Below are 19,921 nucleotides of genomic sequence, written 5' to 3'. Positions count from 1 at the left end.
CAGTTATTTTTCATTATCAATAATCTGTCGGTTGCTTTGTAATTCTTTGATTAAATGTCGGGAAAATTTTAAAAAATGTCTCATAATTTTTCAAATGTTTTGTCCGACCAACAACTGAAAACCTCTAAAATATTCAGTCAATAAATATACAAGCAAATATTCATGTTTGAGACACTAGAACCAAAGATTTCAGCATGTGTTTCTTCAGTTATGATAAATATTAGTTGTTTGTTGATTGACTGACTAACTGGGTGTTAAGTGGTGAATGAATAGGGTGTATTAGTTAACCACAGGCAGCCACAGTCACTGCACAATGTGGTGTTTTACAGCCCAATATTTTACTGCCACCGTGTGGTCGCTGGTGGAATTGCAGTAAAACACAACCTTGCATCTCTTGAATAAGTTTTATAGTTTGTACCATCGCAGACCTGTAAATGTTTTTTTTTTAAATTTATTTCATAAACTTTGCTTATATTTTTTAGTTTTATTTTTTTCACTGTGGTGGTGTTTATTCGATTTTCGGTTTGCGACACCTATTCCTCAGCTACGGCAGGGCAAGGAGGAGAGCCGTAAAGCGTTGTGTTTTGGACTGGAGGAGGTCATTAGAAAGTGAGGAGTAAGTCGGTTCTCGTGTCACGGAGACATTCGTTCCCAACCTATCTCTGATGCCGGTGTGAGACAAATACATTATTCAGCAGCTCCGTGTAGTGTTTCCACCGCTTCCAAATGCTTCGTCTCATCCTGCGGCTCAGGCCGTCCGCCGGGCTCCGCTGTCCCCGTGCCCTCCCGACCGGGCCTGCTGCGCTCACCTCCCGCTCCGCGCCCGGAACCGGCTGTCTGAGGCGGCTGCACTGCGGAGCGGGGTCCCGGGCAGTGCGTTTGAGCTCCGGCCTCAGCCACAGAGGGCCCCTGCTGCGGTGTCCCCCGCTGACAGGCAGCTGTCGGAGCGCCCGTCTCTACAGCCTGCCGCCGCACCAGAAGGTAACGTTACCTGACCGGGAGGGAGGTTGCCATAGCACCGACGGTACAGCTAGCATGACCTCCATAGCTTGCCTTAGATAGCGCTGTGATGCACCCAGCAGGCTGTCACTCCTCTCACAGGCTTAATCAGCTGTTGCATTAGGGGTTAATCATGAAGTCATTAAGTCATTCAGTCTTTAAGTCAAACCTGCAGTCGGTGATATAAATCAGCATCAAAACGGTAATTTTGGTATTTGATTTGTTTATTTTACGTTAATTAAAGTGTTTTAGTTCTACATTACAGTGTCTCCAAACACTATGGGTGCTAAGTCTTTTACACTATTCAATGTCTTTGGAGGCACAGATTTTGAAAAGAATCACCTGAAGGTACTAAAAAGACAGATCCACTAAATTGGACCCAAATCCAGATGTGGCTTGTCAGTATGTAGCACATCAGCATGCAGCAAACAGAACAGACTCAAAACAGCTGGCAGCGAAAATAAATGACAATCCTCTAACTCTGATGTGCATGTAGAAATTTCAGCACTCTACATCTGGCAAAATTATAATTCTTCTTTTCTATATTTCATATTCGTGTAATTCCTCAGTTGTTATTTCCATGAGTGACTTGTGCTGCTATTAAAGTCAGTGTGGGTATATTGAGTTTTCCATTGATGAACACTATTGTCTCTCAATGCAATACGCAAAATAAATATTAGAGCTGTATGGGAACCCCTCTCCTAGCCTTTTATGTCTTGTGTATATCTGCTATCAGATGTTGTATGACCTTGAAAACTTCTGTAAGACCTCACAGATGTGGTGAAATGCAGCTGTATGTGGGTCATTTATTGAGCAAGGGAATGAGGTGATGATGATGTAGCAACTGCAGTTACAACACCTGACACCAGTTGCCAGTATTTGCAGTGCCATAAAGGGACCATGGTGCTCTTTTGGTATTCTTGAATTAATGTCTTTTCCTTTGACATGTTGTCAGCCACCCGGCTAAATATGGCACTTTTGTCATGACTCCTTTATTCTTGAACTCATGGAATTTGTTTTCTGTCCATCAGGTGGAGCTTCCCGCACTGTCGCCCACCATGCAGACAGGAACGATCGCTCGCTGGGAGAAGAAGGAGGGGGAAAAAATCGGCGAGGGTGAACTTATAGCTGAGGTTAGGAGCTGTGTGTGTGTGTGTGTTCCTGTATTATTGTAGGAAATCTTCATTATACACATTTTTAAATGCGTCTGTCTTTGTAGGTGGAGACTGACAAAGCGACTGTTGGTTTTGAGATACTGGAGGAGTGCTATATGGCAAAGATCCTGGTTCCTGAAGGCACCAGAGATGTCACTGTCGGAGCAATAATCTGCATCACGGTTGACAGGTACGTGTCTGTGCTTTGACAATGTAAAAAACAGGCTGAGGAACAAGGTGTATCTCACTATACAAAGAGTTACAGAGTAAAACTAGGTGTCTGATTCAAGTTAGTTTGCAGTAATGATCTCCTAAAACAATTGTTGCTGTTACAGTGATGAATATGAGATAAATATTAGATCACACGCTTAAAAATTTCTTATTATTTTAGCTTTAGCATAACAGCTGATTTTTCTTCACTGTGTGTAATTTCAATATGAGTCTGTGTTAAGTGTCCTTTTCCTACTTTTTCATACTCATTTTTGCTCCAGAACCAAAGTAGCTTTTAACATGTTACACAGATCCTCGTCCTTTAGTCTAGATGTAGTTGTGCTTTGTGTAAATATGCTGTATGTCTAATATGTGTGTGTATGTGTTCCCCTGCAGCCCCGATCTCATCCCAGCCTTTAAGGACGTAACGTTGGAATCACTTAAAGCAGCCGGTCCCTCACCTGTTGCCTCTGCTCCTCCTCCTCCTCCTCCTGCTGCCGCTGCTCCTCCTGCTGCCCCGGGCAGCTCTTACCCCACACACTTGAAGGTAGGCGTGTTCTTACATAAGCAAAAACACATGCAGGTGTGAAGTCAACTAGTGTAGAGGATGTTTACAGTCACAGTGTCCCGTCCTCCAGCAGAATGAAGTTGTGTGCAGTTTTCTCTCTGTTCCATCAGTCTTTGTGGCAGATCCCCAAAATTTCTCCCAAAATTTGAAACCACTATGTGTAGAGAGATGAACAAGCTGAAAGCAACACATTGGAGTGTCTCATTTTAAATATACATGAAATATGAGAGTCACATCACAATTCGGCACATAGAACCTTTAGATTTGATGAGGCAAAATATGATTTGTTGTATTTTGTGCATTTATTAGGGAATGATTTTTGAGGCTTTATATTTAATTACAAGAGAATGTCAAACATGATTTTGTGCTGTCCTGTCTCTAAAACTACATTTTACATGTTAGTATCATTAAGCTATTATCTCTGTGGAATAATTCAGAAAGTAGGTTGGATGTTATTCTGTGCAGTATGACCCAAATCCCATACGCTGATATAGGTAATTCCATATCCAGACAACAATATATATCAGAATGTAGCAAATCTTTGTAAATGTAATGAATATATGATATAAAATTGCCATAAAGGCCTATTTCTATTTCTATTTTTATCTAATTAGATACTTGACAAATAACAAATACGTTCTCATATTTGGTTATTGCACATTGCACATTTTCAATTGAGCATATAACAAAATATAAAATATTAATGTGTAAGTATTAATTACTTTTCTGGCTCTAATTCGAAGAGTCTGTACTGTTTGACATTATTCTGACATTAGATGGTAAAAGAGGTCAGTGGTGTTCGAGTCTTTTGTGGGGACTCGTCTGCACCATAATTTGCAAGGTATGTAGTTTTGTGAGTTTATGAAAAAACATAATTATGTCCATTGATACACCATGATAGTTTGATCACTTCTGTAAATAATGTTTAACATCAGAAAGACCAAAATCCAAACAGGAGGAAAATGCTGTGTTTCCCTCCATCCATAGCTTGTCCTGAATATGAGAGTGTCTAAAAAAATCCACTTAAGAAATAGATACAGAAACCTTCTATATCGCTGTATTGCGTGCCCTCCGGCTAATTTCCCACAGATGAAATGCCTCACTTACTACGCTAACATCAAGATCAGCAGGGAAAATGGCAATTTTCTCTTTTTATAGGACACAGAGATGTTAACGCAGTCTGACATTAGCTGAGGCACACAGACATCACAGACGCACAGGAGGCGAGGCACATAAATCCATCTCGTGGTGTGCCTCTGCCAGCTAGGAGTAACATAAATGTCTGAGTCACTCTTACATGCGGGCAGGATGCCAGAGGTGAGGGTTTGTAATTGTAGCGAACCTTCTTTCATGTAGCGTCAGTTTTGGCTTTCCTGAGCCCACACCTGTAGCACTCTGCTGATGTGCAGTCACCCGTCTTTTGACATCTACCTTGATATCTGACCATTTTTCTTTATTCAGCCATTGTATGGTTCCCTGAACCAGCTGCACTGACCACTCTTACTCTCTGCAACGCTGTGGATTTACACTTGTTGCTTATTCCAGACGGGAAAAACCACCAAATGAAATATTTTTTCTTGGCCTCCACCTCAGTGATCAGCACCTCGATGTCACACTCAGTGAAGTTTTGGCCATTGTGATTTGGAAAGAAGATGACAGAAGGGGCACATTTATAGTCATTTGCGTAGTAATTTATGGGAGGAGGGACTGCGGGCTAAGTGGCTGGTTCACGTGCGGTCAATTTCACGTTGATTGGGATGTATAAAGGAAAGGTGTGCAGGTTTTATACATGTGGATTTGTCTTTGCGTACGTACTTTTCAAGTTTTGTAAGTATGAAAGCACGTCAGGCTTTTCATACCCAAACTGCGACAGACGTAACCCCCCTCTCAGGTACGAGCTCCTCGTTTGTCTTGGCTGGAAAGGGGTCCCTTGGTCACTTACACTCTCCTCAATGTTTGTTTGAGTTGCCTTTGTGCAGATTTTCTGCCTACATCTGTGCCATACGGAATAACGCAAAGTGACGTCCAAATGTAACAAAACATTGCCATAAAGATTGTGATTTATGACACAATTAAATAAACAGTCAAGCATAATATGAAACAAAAGATATTTTTTCTTCATCTGTCACACAATGTATTATCATATGGCATGGTCCTAAGGGACACTGATTTCTTTTTAAGGAAGCAAATCAAATAAAACTTCTGCTCTCCATTAGCAGTTTCATATTTTTGTCATGTCAAAACAGCATTTACTTTCTTATGGTTCTTATGGTGAGTCAAGTTTCTTGCAAAAAGTGGAAATATTTGCATTTGTTTTGAGGTTGTTTCTGTTTGGAAGATGTTTTTTTGCGCTGTATTTTACGTGTCCACCTGAAGCTCTCATGACATCTCAGGTCCAGCTGTCTGCATTGCCACTGTTGCAGAGAGTACCAAGTGGTCAGAGATTACAGCCCCCCTGCCTTGACTTCTGTTGCTCATGTTACTGTGTATTTTACAGATCACACTTCCTGCCCTCTCTCCCACCATGACGATGGGAACAGTGCAGCGCTGGGAGAAGAAGGTCGGAGAGAAGCTGAGTGAAGGAGATCTGCTGGCTGAGATCGAGACTGACAAGGCGACCATTGGTAAATCCAAACTGACTCTGACACCTCAGTCCTGACATATTTGAACTTAAATGATCATATTTGGTGAACCTTTAAATATCCCTTTATATGGATCAACTGTTACAACTGTCTTGCTCAACATGTCCCTTTCATGTGTTTGTGTGTAGGCTTTGAGGTGCAGGAAGAAGGATATTTGGCCAAAATCATGGTGGCAGAAGGGACTCGGGATGTGCCCCTGGGGACACCGCTCTGCATCATTGTAGAGAAAGAAAGTGACATTGCTGCCTTCAAGGATTATGTAGAGACTGGAGTGGCAGATGTTTCCACACCACCTCCAGCTCCAGCACCAGTGAGACACACATCTTACTTTCAAATATAAGTGAATACTACCCAAATACTCACAAAAACATACAAAATGTGACCTCTGTTCACATAGCTTGTGCTGCACAGGTATGACATGATTTGTGATTTGTATTTTCCAGACTGCAGCTCCGGTTGCTGCAGCACCCACTTCTGCTCCTGCAGCCGCTGCACCTGCTGCATCCAGGAAGGGCCGCGTGTTTGCCAGCCCACTCGCCAAGAAACTCGCTGCTGATAAAGGAATTGACCTGGCACAGGTCAGCGGTAAGTAACCAAGACCCGGGTAGTCAGATCTATGTTGTCAGAGTTTTACGTAACAGTGAATACAAAGCTAGACAAAGCCATAATAAAATATATATGTACTGTTTATACATTGAGCTGTTTTCTGTTCAGGCTCTGGTCCTGATGGACGCATCACTAGGAAAGATATAGACAGCTTTGTTCCACCGAAGGCTGCACCTGTAAGTGAAGCTCACACTTTTCTGTTTAATCCTGTGCAATCATATATAACAACTTTAATTACCATAGCTGAGTTTATATTTAATTTTTCATATATAAAAATGTCTGTTTCTAGCTTATACAATGCAAGACTACTATTTTATTATTTTTTTATTTAATTTTTTTTTTGTTCTGTTTAATATTATGGAACTTTTTACTGTTGGTTGGACAAAATGAGTAATTTGAAGAATCTTGAACTTTGTTAAAAAAAAAACTTTGTAACATTATGTGTCCAGATGTTACAGTAAGCTAAAAGGTTTTGGTCTTCCAACCTGGCAAAATAATCCTGATTTAGAATTTTTTCCGTACTTGTGAACACTCTCCTAATGTTGCTGTCATACTATATGTCCCTCAAGTTTTTTGTGGTAATCTGTTTTACATGCAAATTAAATAATTTCTGTTGGCAGGCTGTAGCTGCTGCTCCCACACCAGCCGCAGCTCCAGCTCCTCCTGCCCCTGCTGCAGTTCCTGCTGCACCAGCTGGGACCTTCACAGACATCCCTATCAGCAACATCCGCAAGGTGAGAGCAAACACACACCTGACTTTTTGTGGTCCATTGTGTTCAATGAAGACTTCCTCTCCTGCTCAAACTCCTCTGGTAGCAGTCAGGTGTAATTCATGACACGCTCCCTCTATGCAGGATTTGGTTCTGATGTATTGAACGCCGAGAGAGAAAAGTCCTGAGGGTTTTTCACAGTGTGGCTCTGTTATCTCTAACTTGTGCTTCCACATGTTTCCCTGAAGACAGGCACTCACACATTTATCAACACAGACTCGGCCGTCTGTGATGAATTATGGATCAAAGCTGAAGTGCATATATGCGTGTCTCCTGCAGGTGATCGCTCAGAGGTTGATGCAGTCCAAGCAAACCATCCCCCACTATTATCTGTCTGTAGACGTCAACATGGACCAAGTGCTCGAGCTTCGGACAGAACTTAATGCTGTGAGTTTTTTTCTTTAAAATAGATGTGTAGAAGAATGAAAGACAGGAAACCTTTGAACAAAGATAATTATTTCCTGTGTGTGTGGTGTTTATTTTAAACGACCTCGCCTTCCCTCTGCAGGAAGTGAAAGCCCAGAATATCAAGCTCAGTGTGAATGACTTCATCATCAAAGCCAGTGCTCTGGCCTGCCTCAAGGTTCCTGAGTGCAACTCCTCCTGGATGGACACGGTCATTCGCCAGTGAGCAGACACACACAAACAGGCATATCCACATACATGTGGTTATATACAGTAAATAGGGAGAGTTCACTTGGTTTGTAGATCTTCTACAAAAATATTTCTCTTAAGTTTAAATGTGAGGAAGTTTGCTTCCAAGTGACTGTACTGTACAAACACATTGGAATTGTTTAGTCGTCTTAAAGAAAGGAAATACCAACAATGAAGGCGTTGCCAAAGACAAAATAGCAGTATTGGTAGATTAGAATAATACTGATATTGGTCTCTTAGTGTAGCTGCACTCTTATGCCAGTAGAGGGCTCTCAAACCACAGACATTTTCTTCATCTCTTCTCAGTTTAGGAACAATGTCACGTTGACCAAATTTCTGTGCTGTCATCAGTATTGACTTATTTAGTTATTTTCCAGGAATCACGTGGTGGACCTGAGTGTAGCAGTGAGCACAGCCAGTGGCCTCATCACGCCCATAGTGTTTAACGCCCACACCAAAGGACTGGCAGCCATCAGCTCTGATGTGTCTGCGCTTGCTGCCAAAGCGAGAGAGGGCAAACTGCAGCCACATGAGTTCCAGGTACATCACATGATCTGATCCTGTTTCTAGTGATCTAGCAAATTGAAATGGTCCTCTTCAATGTGTGTTTTTTTTTTTTTCCCCCACCAGGGAGGTACATTCACAATCTCTAATTTGGGGATGTTTGGCGTCAAGAACTTCTCAGCAATTATCAACCCTCCTCAGGCCTGTATCCTCGCCGTCGGTGGCTCAGAGAAACGGCTGATGCCAGCTGATAATGAGAAAGGGTCAGTGAGTTAAAAGACTGTATCAAGGTGGACATGCCACAAAAAAAAAATTCCAGTCTGATTTCCGTGTGTGTTTTGCAGGTTTGACGTAGCCAGCATGATGTCGGTGACACTGAGCTGCGACCACCGGGTGGTGGACGGCGCTGTCGGTGCACAGTGGCTCGCGGAGTTCCGCAAGTTCCTGGAGAAACCCGTCACCATGCTGTTGTGATTGGACTGTACTGCCGTTAAACTGCAGCAACAGGCCGAAGCCTCTCACTGAAGTGATCTGATTGGTCTAAAACCAGTCTGAAACCTCATGTGATTGGCTGGCCTGCCACCAGGTCACTCCCAGTTACCCAGAAGGGGAAGAGGCAGAACTCACTCCGCTTACCTGTCTGTCTCGCTGTCTCTCCTGTCTATTTTTCTCTCCTCTCTCTCTCTCTCTCTCTCTCTCTCTCTCTCTCTCTCGCTCATCTTCTATTTATTGAGGCCCCATCTCTGAGAGACCAGAATTAGGTATAATTTATGCTAGAATAGAGACTGGCCATATACTATACTCACTAAAACATTGATAATGTTTTACAAAGGGAAGTGTTACATGTCCGACCAGTGAACATATTTGTCCCGAAACTTACGTGTGCGCGCGTGTGTGTGTGTGTGTGTGTGTGTGTGTGTGTGTTTCTACCCACTTTCATCTGTGATGTTTTTGCCAATGTGCAGGAAGTGCAGCTATCTGTGGGTCTTTTGAGTAAAGGGTTGTGATTATTTTTTGTCTGCTTGTAGGCAAGAGGATGGAGCTAAATGTAAGTTAACTTTGAGATACAAAGAAAGATCTTTACACACACAAACCTGTCCTTGTTCAGTGGCCCTACACACACACACACACACACACACACACACACACACACACACACACACACACACACACACACACACACACACACACACACACACACACACACACACACACACACAATTGAAATATTCTGTGTGTTTTCTGTGGGCTGATGCTACAGTGTGTATATTCTTCACTGTGGGATGAACACAGTGATGTATATACTGTATATGGTGGTGAGCTCTGACGAGGCCTCACCATTTAATTCTAAATCTCTACAGTCCTGAGTGATAACAAACACCCCTAAAGGAAGTACTGGAATAGTTTTGCCAATTCTCTGTCATCAGTGGGGATGTTTTATTTTCTAGCCTCAGATTAAAACACTTTACCTTTTTAAATATACTGTTTCACAGCTGGAACGCACAAAACTGGTGCTGGATGTTATTTGTTGTTTGAATAAATTGGGAGAAGTCATCCTTGTGCCATATGCTCTTTAGTTTGGGGTTTTATAATTAGTTGTAAGAGCCTAAATTAAAGCAGTTAGGAACATGAACAGTGATCACAAAATATCTGAAACATTTTACACTAGGAACCAGGAGTCCATAAAGTAAATATCTCAGCCTGCAGTCAACCTCCGTGTCTGTATATTTTCCCATATATCTGGGTCAACTGCTGATTCATGTAGGCCCACACACAATAAAAAATCCACAGCACCTGAAAACAGGCTCAGGCTGCCTCCTTATTTATGAACATTCTCTTGTGTTGGATTTGATCTGCAATGTAAGTGCTGTCTAAGTCTTTTTAGTACCTTTTTTTTATGTCCGCAACATATAAAATCACCATAGTAACGTATTTAAATGAAAGGAGGAAAGAATAAAGATGACAGGAGCCCAAACACACTGCAGGCGGAGACTCAGACCAGCTTGTATCGGTAACAGGAAGATACTGACCTAATTGAGGCAAAATAATAAAAGGTCAAATTTGAAAACTTGAAAAGGTCACATGTTGCTTTGCTGCTCTCATCTCAAGAACCTTTTTTTGTCAGGTCTGACTTGAATCTTTTTTTTTTTTTTATGTACTTCATTTCCAGACCCTTTTTCTGCACCAACACTCAACTCATTTGGAACTGGTTTGGTTTCAGTAAATAGCAATAAGTGGACCACTGTTGCTAATAATCCATGTATAACTCAACAAGAAACTCCCAAAATCATCAAAATGCTCATGTGTAAAACAATGTCCTTGTGTTCCATGCATCTCATTAAATCTAGTGGTGGAAGAAATATTCAGACCTTTTACTTAAAGTAGCAATACTAGAGTGTAAAAATACTGCTACAAGTAAAAGTCCTGCATTCAAAATGTTACTCAGAAGTACAAAAGCATTGGCATTCATATATAATTAAAGTACCAACATAATAAGTACTTATGCAGAATGGTCCATTTCATCTATCTTGTTGGTTTATAAATAGTGATGCATTAATGTGGAAGCATCACTTTATTATTGGAGCTGGTAAAGGTGGAGCTCTTTTTAATTCTTTATATACCACTGAGTTTCTTAACCTATAATAATAGATCATAATTTATCAATGAATTGATGTTTTGCATCAGTAAACATCAGTAATCTGTTATGTAACGAACTAAACGTGCCAAATATAATAAAAATGAAAGTACAAGTACACATAAGTGTAAGTAAACGGGAACATATTTGGATGATCAGTGGAGAACTTGGCAGGCAGATTGACTTATGAAGCATGAATAACTAACACATTTTATGTAAATCCATCAAAAAGCACCAGAGACAGTATTTTGTTTAGCCCATAGGTCATAAATGGATGATGTTCTTATCACCAGATGACTTGCTGCAAGTGTCAAAAACTAATCTTTGAACCTTTCCTCACACCAGTGACATCCTTAGATCTTTGACTGCCTTGAATCCACAAATCTCTACACAGAAAAATGGAAAAGCTTTTATTTTTTCAAGAAGAAAGAGCTCATTTAAACTCCACCGGGATAGACAGGCTGATACAGATTTTTATATCTGTAATACAGAATACTTACTGTATGTTGAATAGCAAAGCTTTGAGTTAAAGGCTTCGTCTGTGCTGTAGGTTTTTAATATTCACACAGAAAGAAAGATTGTAACCATGAAGGTTTCTATTTAAAACAAAGTCGACAGCAGCTCATTTTACTTAATCAGAATTGTAATATATTAAAATTACTTTAAGCAGAAATGTTAAATTAGTTGTTAGTTCACAATCTTGACAAGTTAACAAGCAGAAGCTATTTTTATTTCGTGACACAAGCTAGAATTTAATTTATTTAAATTTATCACCTGAATATAAGAATATGTTACCTTAGATTGAGTTGTTTTTATCTACAGAAAGAGCGGGTTCTCTTCTACGGAGGCCGCCATGTTGGACCGCCATGTTTCTACAGTAGCCCAGAACCGACAAACCAAACACTGGCTCTTTATCAGGGCCTTTCCCGAGTTTCACAGCGATTATTGTTTCTGCTAGATGCTTGAAACAGGAGGGTGAGACTAAATCCTACACACTTGTCCTTTAATTGATTAGTCGTTCAGTCTAGAAAATACCCTAAAATAGTGGATTTCACAATTTCCCAAAGCCTAAGTTAGCTTATGTTGTCTAACCGGCAACCTATATTGAATTTACAGATATAAAACAGATACAAGCATCAAATCCTCATGTTTGAGAAGTTAAAATCAGATTGAAAAACAATCGATCCTAGAAAATATTAGTCAACTTATGGATAAGTCCATTAATCATTCCAGCATTTATAAAAAGAGCAATATATATATATACATATATAAGAGCAAGACTCTAAATGACACAATTCTCCTCTTAGAAAAAATAGGAAACCTGAATTCAGCAATAAAAGCAATTATTCAATTTAATTGAACAAAGTAAATGGTCTGGTATGACCAGCAGCTAATGTCAGCTGACCCGAAGTCATCGGTATGATTACTTGTTACTTGTTGCAGTGGTTGTTTGGATGGAAAACCCGCAGAACAGATTTCTGTAACCATGGCAACAAGAGCTATCTGCTATGCACCACATACTGCATGTTTCTCTGCAGCATTATGGGATGTCGTCTTATGCCTAACAGGTAATATTTGCTATGGAGCAGCTGCAGTTATTTGTGTTACACTACTAGCTGATCAGTTATAGCTTCCATAAGGGAGAAACTTACATTACATTATGATATTTTGCTGTTTCTTGGTTCATAGTATTTATTAAATGTGTCCAATATCAGAATCCAGTGTGAACAGATCCTGGTCCTGAAGTGACCCGCATTAGGAATATGAATGTAGAGTGATGTAAAAAGTCACGTGAATTGTGATTAAAAATCGGACATATAAAAGTGGTCCAAATCAGAAAAAGCTCAGATTCCGTGTGATTTGTGCAGTTCACACTGTCATGAAAGATGTCAGATTTGGGTCACTAGAGTCTACAGTGTGAACATAGCCTTATATAGCAGTTAACAGGACTATAGAAATCCTCCTGTGGTCAGTGTAGTTTAACAAACAAACAATGGAAGTGAAAGTAAAGGCGGATGGGGTTGGTTGCACCGCTCAATAGATTAATCATGCATGCCTAGTTTTTGGCCACCAGCTTGTGGGAAGAGAGGACTGCCTCTCTCTGTGTTTCCTCTCAGATATGGGCTCTTCTGGAAGATGGATGCTCTGGACCCTGTGTGTGTGTTTCACCGCTCCGGAGAATGGTGAGTGGGCCTGTCTACAGCTTTGATAAAAACTCAGTAATACGAAAAATGAGAAATGTCGGTCACTTTGTACACGCTGCTATTGCTTCAAGGGTTTTGAGGGATCTGCAAAGCTGCAAGAATTACTTCTTCTTTTCTATAATTCTTTTGGGTTTTGGTTAAAAAATAAACTGTATACGATATTTGTTACTTTTGTTATTCTGTTGTAAGTACAGGGATGAGAGACCCTTATCATCTACAGTGCAGAGCCCTCAGTACTGAGATAAAAGTATTAAAACTAGACCCTTGGAGTATTTGGACATGAACATGCCTGTTGTAAACATGATTAAGAATTTAAAACTTCAACCTTCCACTTAGAAATTAATGCTTGTATTCAAAAAGGGCTTTAATCTTATATAAGAGTGATTAGCTAAAGATTTAATTTGCATTTCGTGGTCTTATTTCTTAATTGCTTAATCAAAAATAGCCCCCGATAAGCAGCCCTTTTTAAATATTACAGTTGTATCCAATACCGCCTCCGGTTTATCATATTGAATGTCTTCGTTTGAAAGGCTCTTTAAAGAATGACGTTTTAGAAACTGGTGCTCTACATAGAGACAATGTCATGAATTGACAGTATGTTTTCATGAATACATCCCAGTGAAGTGGGCTGTTGTTCCACCCAGTCTGTGCCCGGTTTGGCTCACCCTCAAAGCTGTCAAGTGTAATTAACAACTAATATGCACGCTGAATTCCCACACACACACAAACAAAAGGCCTGAGGATGACAGAGAGGAGGGAGGGGGTTCATTATTCCAGTAATGAAGGAGGAGAGGGAGGAGCGGGGGCAGTCTGCACATCGACAGGGAAACTAGGGAAGTTAAAAGCAGGGTAACAACAATAAAACGGGAAAATTTAAGAAATGAACTTATGTGACAGATATATCTTGTCTCGTTTTTGTTTGTCTCTTCCTGCCTTGTTTATCGACACAGTCGCACTCAGGGTGACCATGAGGGAATCCAGCCTAAAGGTGGTTCGAGGGGATTTTGTTGTCCTGCCCTGCTCTTTCTTCACCTCCAGCCCTCTCTCCAGACTCAATGTCATCTGGACTCTGTCTCCCTTCTCCAGTCCAGAAACCCCAATACAGGTCTGAATCACAACACAACCACAGTCAGACATCTCTATGCAAACTGATCAGATATATCAGGTATTTCATTATATCCTCCGTGGGTGTGTGAGACGGTAAAACACACCGTCCTGAACTGAACCTGCTGCAATGTGAATAACGAGTGTGTGGTGAGAAAGTTTCTCTGAAAGTTGTTCTGCCTTTTTATGTATTCTTAAAATCACTTCCACAACTTAAACTTCACGGCAGTTGTTGGTAAAAGCAACGACAACTTTTCAAAAAGAAACATCTGTGATTCTGACGTAAAGATCCAAATTTAACCTACAATCACAGTAAAGAATCCCCTCTATGAAATATGGTCTGAAACTACTCATTTCTGGATGCTCTCACCTGCAGGTGATTGTGTACGACCATGGACTGGTGATTGAAGACCCAGCCCTCATTGGCAGGGTGGGTTTTACAAGTAAGACCAGTTAAATTAACTAAATGTTTTTTAAATTTGCTTTTCAAGGACAGTTCTTAAAAATGTATAAATTGAATACAAGTTAAAAACATGATTATTCCATGTGCACCCACTGCAGGTATTCCCTGGAGTGCAGACATTGTCCTGAACGACACACGTGTATCAGATGCTGGTATTTACCGCTGCATGGTCAATAACCCACCAGAGACGGCGGATCCCGGCATAGGAGAACTGGAGCTCAGTGTTCTGGGTAAAGTGTGTCACATATTCCACTAGAGTAAACTAGTTCAGTGGCACTTACACATGTAAAGCAAACACCATCTTTTTTAAAAGTCTGATAAGTTGTATTTGGTGTATTCCCAACCACACCTGCCACCTGATTTTTATGCTACTTGAATAAATGATGGTAATCTTGGTCCAACCTAAAGTACTTCAACAGCTGTTTGTTGGATGAAATTCTGTACAGACATTTCTGGTTCCCAGAGGATGTATTACATTGGCTTTGTTGATGCTCTGACTTTTCCTCAAGCGCCACCATTAGTTTGATATTTATCCAAAAAAGCCCAAAATACCCTGTGAACCTGTTGGATTCCCTGCTGATCATCACCTGATTGCTTAAAGGCACACCTGATGGCAGTTAAGCACAGCCCAAATCTAATGAAGCAACATGCAAAACCCTGGTGTGCACTGGAATATGTTTATTGTTTGGTTTACTTTGACATTAGTGGTTTTGAATGAAATGCCTCAATAACTATTGGATGGACTGCCATGAAATTTGGTTCACACATTCCTGTACCTGTCAGGATGAACTGTAATAACTTTGGTGATCCTTTAGTTTTTCTGTGGTCTGGATCACGCAGTCAAAATTAAAATGTTTCCAACGTTTTGGTTTAAATACCTGTAAAACTAATGAAATTCCCATCAGCCTCAGCACAAATTAGTTCATGCTATCATGCATGCATGTTAGCAGTGCTGAGGTTAGCATTTAGCTCAAAGCACCTCTGTTTGTTATTACTTTTACAGTTAGGTGATACACTCTCAGAGAAGTAACTCCAAAGTCCAAAACTGTCTAAATATTGTAACATAAATAAATAATAATGGGTTGATATTTAATATTTAATATAATATATTATTTAATATTAGCCTGTAACGGTGATCTTCTTCTAATATATTGGAGCTTCGATTAAAGTGCTCAGCCAGAGGGTTTTAAGAAAGCAGAGATATAAGATACATATATTTGTTTTTCTCAGTGTCTGTTGGTCATCCAGACCTGAGCAGCAGTAGCTCATTACTAACATTACATCATATGGGTGAAAACAGTTAACCTTCCTTTCAGATGTTACTCACAGAAACAGAACTATTTGTAGAGTGATACAACTATTTTGTGGACATAACATCATTTTAATGGAAGGACTTTCTTGTCTGATGTGCAGGTTAGCCTCACAGTAATGTGACAGTGTGAAACACTTGCATCTGTTTCTAAGAGTTCTGCTGCTTTACATCCTTTTAGAAACATATCTGATTGTTTTTGTAGCGCCACCTTCATTACCTGTGTGCCAGTGGGACGGAGATGTTGATATGGGAGGAAGTGTCACGCTGTCCTGCTCGGTGGCGGAGGGAGTCCCCATTCCAGAGATCCGCTGGGATAAACTGAATCCAGAGGAAATTGCACTTCCCATCAACATGGAGGGTCGGTGCCACACACACACACACACACACACACACAACACACACACACACACACACACACACACACACACACACACACACACACACACACACACACACACACAGAGTGCGCCAGTACGTTATGTGTTTGTCTTCAACCCAAGGGACTCCTTGGTAGAATTATAATCATCTTACACAGAGATCACTGTTTTATTTTAAAGTGAAGATCTCAAGGATAGTAAAAAGATGTCATATAATTGTTTATAAAATGATGAACAAGACAAGTTGAATTTAATAGTGCAAGGAAAAAATTTGTTGGATTTTATAATTTTATTCAATTTGAATGTGATAAAGCCTCAGTGACACACTTTCAATGCCCATAATGAGTATTCAGTGGCTTTTTAACCTACGACAATAAAACATGAAACAACTTAAGGAACAACTAATGACACTTTATAAAATAACCATATATTATTAACCTTATAAATAGGTAATGCTTAACTAATGCATGTAACTAATTCCTGTTGCTCACATTAACTATTAACCAAATTAGCTGGACTCATTTATTTGCTCAGTCTCTCTAAAGCAGAACAGTACATAATAGAACATAAATACCATTTATGAGTTTATATTTATGTGACTGACTTGATCACATATCAATTAATGTATAGAGTCACTGAATTAATTGACATTCCTTAACTGATGATATATGAAGTGTGAACCAACGACATAACGTCATAGTGACAGTGTACCGTTGGGGTCTTCACAAGAGACTATTTTAAAAAGACTGGTTCAAATTAAAGAAACAGAAGCCATAATATCTCAAATTTTAGTCCGTCGTAAGAATTACTGTAAGTTAAAAAGGAAAAAAGCTGGATCTTACACTTCCCATAATGCCCCTGCCTTTCAAATGCCCACATATTTTGAACCCCACATCTCCAGTTCGTATTGCAGGCTTTTAAGCCCAAGACCAGAGCCACAGAAGACATTACACAACTGTTTTCACAGGCTAAGCAGTACCAAGAGTGAGCCCAACGCCATGTGTAAAATCAGTTCTCCTCTTAGGCATGTGATTTGTGAGAAGTCATTATGACCGTTACGCTCGTACTTCTCTTCTCTCACAGTTCAGTGTCATTAATGTGGCTCTCCCTCCTCTCAGATGATCTGTCCGGCTCTGTCCAAATCGTCAACGTGTCGTCTCAGACGTCTGGCCTGTATCGCTGCTCCGCCACCAACATCCTGGGAACAGAGAACTGCTACGTCAACCTGTCCATCTACAGCAGTAAGCTCCTCTCTGCTTACCCATAATCCCCTTTGCCTCTTTTCCCTAAATGATTTAAAGGATGGTTTCATCTTTCTCTGCAGCCCCAGACAGTTCCTCGGGCCTGCTGCAGGGTGTGCTGCTGACCTTGTCCATGAGCTTGGTGTTGCTGGCGCTGCTGGTGCTCGTGCTGTGGCTCCATCGCACGGGACAGGATGGGAGGTGGAGGGAGGGGAAAGAAGAGGAGGAAGAATGTTACAATGAGATACGATACACTCCCTCTCTAATGAAGCGCTCGTTTGTTTGATTTCTTAAAGCTGCAGGAGGTAAATTTTATAAAAATCTCAGAGAAAGATAGTTGATTGTTGAGTCTCCAGGTGATCAAATGCTGATACTTTGGCTTGAAAATAATTGGTTGAATCTTATTCCCAGATCCCAAAGTGTCCTTATTTGACAACCAGGGAATGAGACTCAACAATCATCTGTCTGTCTTCGCTCTGATGTTGTTCTCATTCAGCCTCGGGGGATTCTTACAAATACCATTAGGAGCACAAGGAGGATTATCTTATGTCTCATGTACTAAAGTCAGGATATAGTGAAAGTTTAAGCAAATACATGACAAATATGATAAAAAGTTATTTTTATAAAGGTTACCTACTGCACTTTAACATCCAGGAAATAGAAATGCTCCAACACAAGTGTCAAACAAAAGACTACCAAGACTCTCTGTTTCACCTGTAATGGATTTGCATACTACTGCACCGCTGTACAAGCTCACAAATGCTGAAATAAATGCTCAAGTGTCCAATAGGTGTGGCATTTCATTTACAAGACAGTAATATAAGTTGTACTGCGTATGACTGCAAATACTTTTCTCCAATTCCCTCAAAACCAAGAAGCAATTAAACCTACATGATAAAAAGAGGGCACTCAGGATCCCCGGGGCTTTAATCATCTACCCAGAAATGCCCCAACACACAAACCACCATCTCTACTTTTAGTGTCCTGCCCTTATGAGATGTCAGTCCTGAAGTCCTTACGTCAAACCCTAATGCCGCAACCTTAACTTTGAATTCATCTAGTCTAAAAACTGAAAATACTCTTCTCTTTTGGCCAGAAATCAACATGATCTCAATCTCTGAACAGGCAACTGTCCTAACCACCACATGTCCAAACAAGACTGCACAAAGTGTAGTTGGCTGCATTCACCATATTAAATCTGTGCGGCTCCCTGGCGGCCCACGCACCAAGACTGAGTCCTTGCTGCAGTGGCTGTGGGTTCGAATCTGATCTCATGGCAAAAATCAAACCAGTCCTTCAGAGACAGCACTTTGAGACAGTAAGCCACGCCTTTGTGACCACTCAGCTGGATTACTGTAATGCACTTTATACGGGGGTTAGTGGGTCCTCCATTGCTCGTCTTCAACTGGTACAAAATGCTGCTGCACGTCTTTTAACTGGCACAAGCAAGTATGAGCACATTTCACCTATTTTAGCTTCACTCCACTGGCTGCCCGTCCATTTTAGGATTCATTTTAAAATTATTTTATTTGCTTTTAAAGCCTTGAATGGCCTTGCCCCACCTTGCCTCTCTGAGCTGCTGCACCCCTACACTCCCAGCCGATCTCTCAGGTCAGCTGACCAGCTGCTCCTGACAGTGCCTAAAGCTAGGCTTAAGCTCAGAGGGGATCGAGTGTTTGCCGTTGAAGCTCCAAAACTTTGGAATGGATTACCGCTGCACATTAGACAGGCCTCCACTCTGTCTCATTTTAAAACTCTTCTTAAAACCCACCTCTTTTCTTTGGCTTTTGACACCATGTAGAATGTTGATTTTATGTGTATACATGCATATTTTTATCTTGTGCGGGCAGTGCATTTTATTTCTTTTATTTTAATTTTATTTCTTTTATCTTTCTATTGTGTACTTCATCTTTTTATTGTACTTCTATTGTGTTATCTGTTTATTCTGTTTTATCTTTTGTGCAGCACTTTGGAAGCCTTGTTTGTTAAGATCGTGCTATATAAATAAAGTAGATTGGATTGGATTGATCTGCGGCCATTTGCTGCGTGCCATCCCCACTCTCAGTTGTCCCATTGACTAAAGGCTGAGAAAGACCTCAGTGTCAAACACATCCCTCTGCCAACAGAGAAAAAAACACTGGGAGCTGCAAGGACAAATATGGCCGCAGGCTCAGTTTGTAACTATTAATGTCTGACAGGGTGAGATTAAACAGTTTATCTGAATGTTTTTCCTGTATTATTTTGAAGTTTGCAACATATTTTAGATAATTACTGTAAAATGAGTCAGAGGTTAGGAAAGTTAATTACTAGCTAATCTGCAAGTTCACTAATCAGCTTTGATCCCCAGCACATTATTACTGAGTTTACAGTACTGTGACACTACTGTAGGGTGTTTAACATCATTTTTAAAAGGTTTCTAAATAGGTACAAATTGAGTCTCAAGAAACAAAAAAAAAACAACATGACAGAAGAGAAAAA

General features: G+C 40.5%; 2 protein-coding genes across 2 annotated transcripts; both read left to right on the top strand.

The window, feature by feature from the left end:
* Positions 1-557: 557 nt before the first annotated feature.
* dlat (dihydrolipoamide S-acetyltransferase (E2 component of pyruvate dehydrogenase complex)) lies at positions 558-9,661 on the top strand. Its single transcript, XM_051399954.1, has 14 exons — positions 558-981; positions 2,031-2,132; positions 2,219-2,343; positions 2,760-2,910; positions 5,429-5,555; positions 5,702-5,883; positions 6,017-6,158; positions 6,288-6,355; positions 6,800-6,913; positions 7,229-7,336; positions 7,458-7,576; positions 7,981-8,143; positions 8,234-8,370; positions 8,452-9,661. Exons 1-14 carry the CDS (start codon positions 727-729, stop codon positions 8,579-8,581), a joined length of 1,923 nt encoding a protein of 640 aa, XP_051255914.1. The 5' UTR covers positions 558-726; the 3' UTR covers positions 8,582-9,661.
* Positions 9,662-10,055: 394 nt separating this feature from the next.
* On the top strand, positions 10,056-18,230 carry zgc:165604 (uncharacterized protein LOC792578 homolog). Its single transcript, XM_051399955.1, has 8 exons — positions 10,056-12,310; positions 12,860-12,925; positions 13,897-14,051; positions 14,427-14,493; positions 14,612-14,743; positions 16,028-16,183; positions 17,321-17,443; positions 17,527-18,230. Exons 1-8 carry the CDS (start codon positions 12,229-12,231, stop codon positions 17,727-17,729), a joined length of 984 nt encoding a protein of 327 aa, XP_051255915.1. The 5' UTR covers positions 10,056-12,228; the 3' UTR covers positions 17,730-18,230.
* The last annotated feature ends 1,691 nt before the right edge of the window (positions 18,231-19,921 follow it).

Source organism: Dicentrarchus labrax, unplaced genomic scaffold, assembly GCF_905237075.1.
Source record: "Dicentrarchus labrax unplaced genomic scaffold, dlabrax2021, whole genome shotgun sequence".
NCBI classification, from domain to species: Eukaryota; Metazoa; Chordata; class Actinopteri; family Moronidae; genus Dicentrarchus; species Dicentrarchus labrax.
The sequence above is the reverse complement of the archived record's forward strand: the minus strand, read 5'-3'. Positions and strand labels throughout refer to the sequence as shown.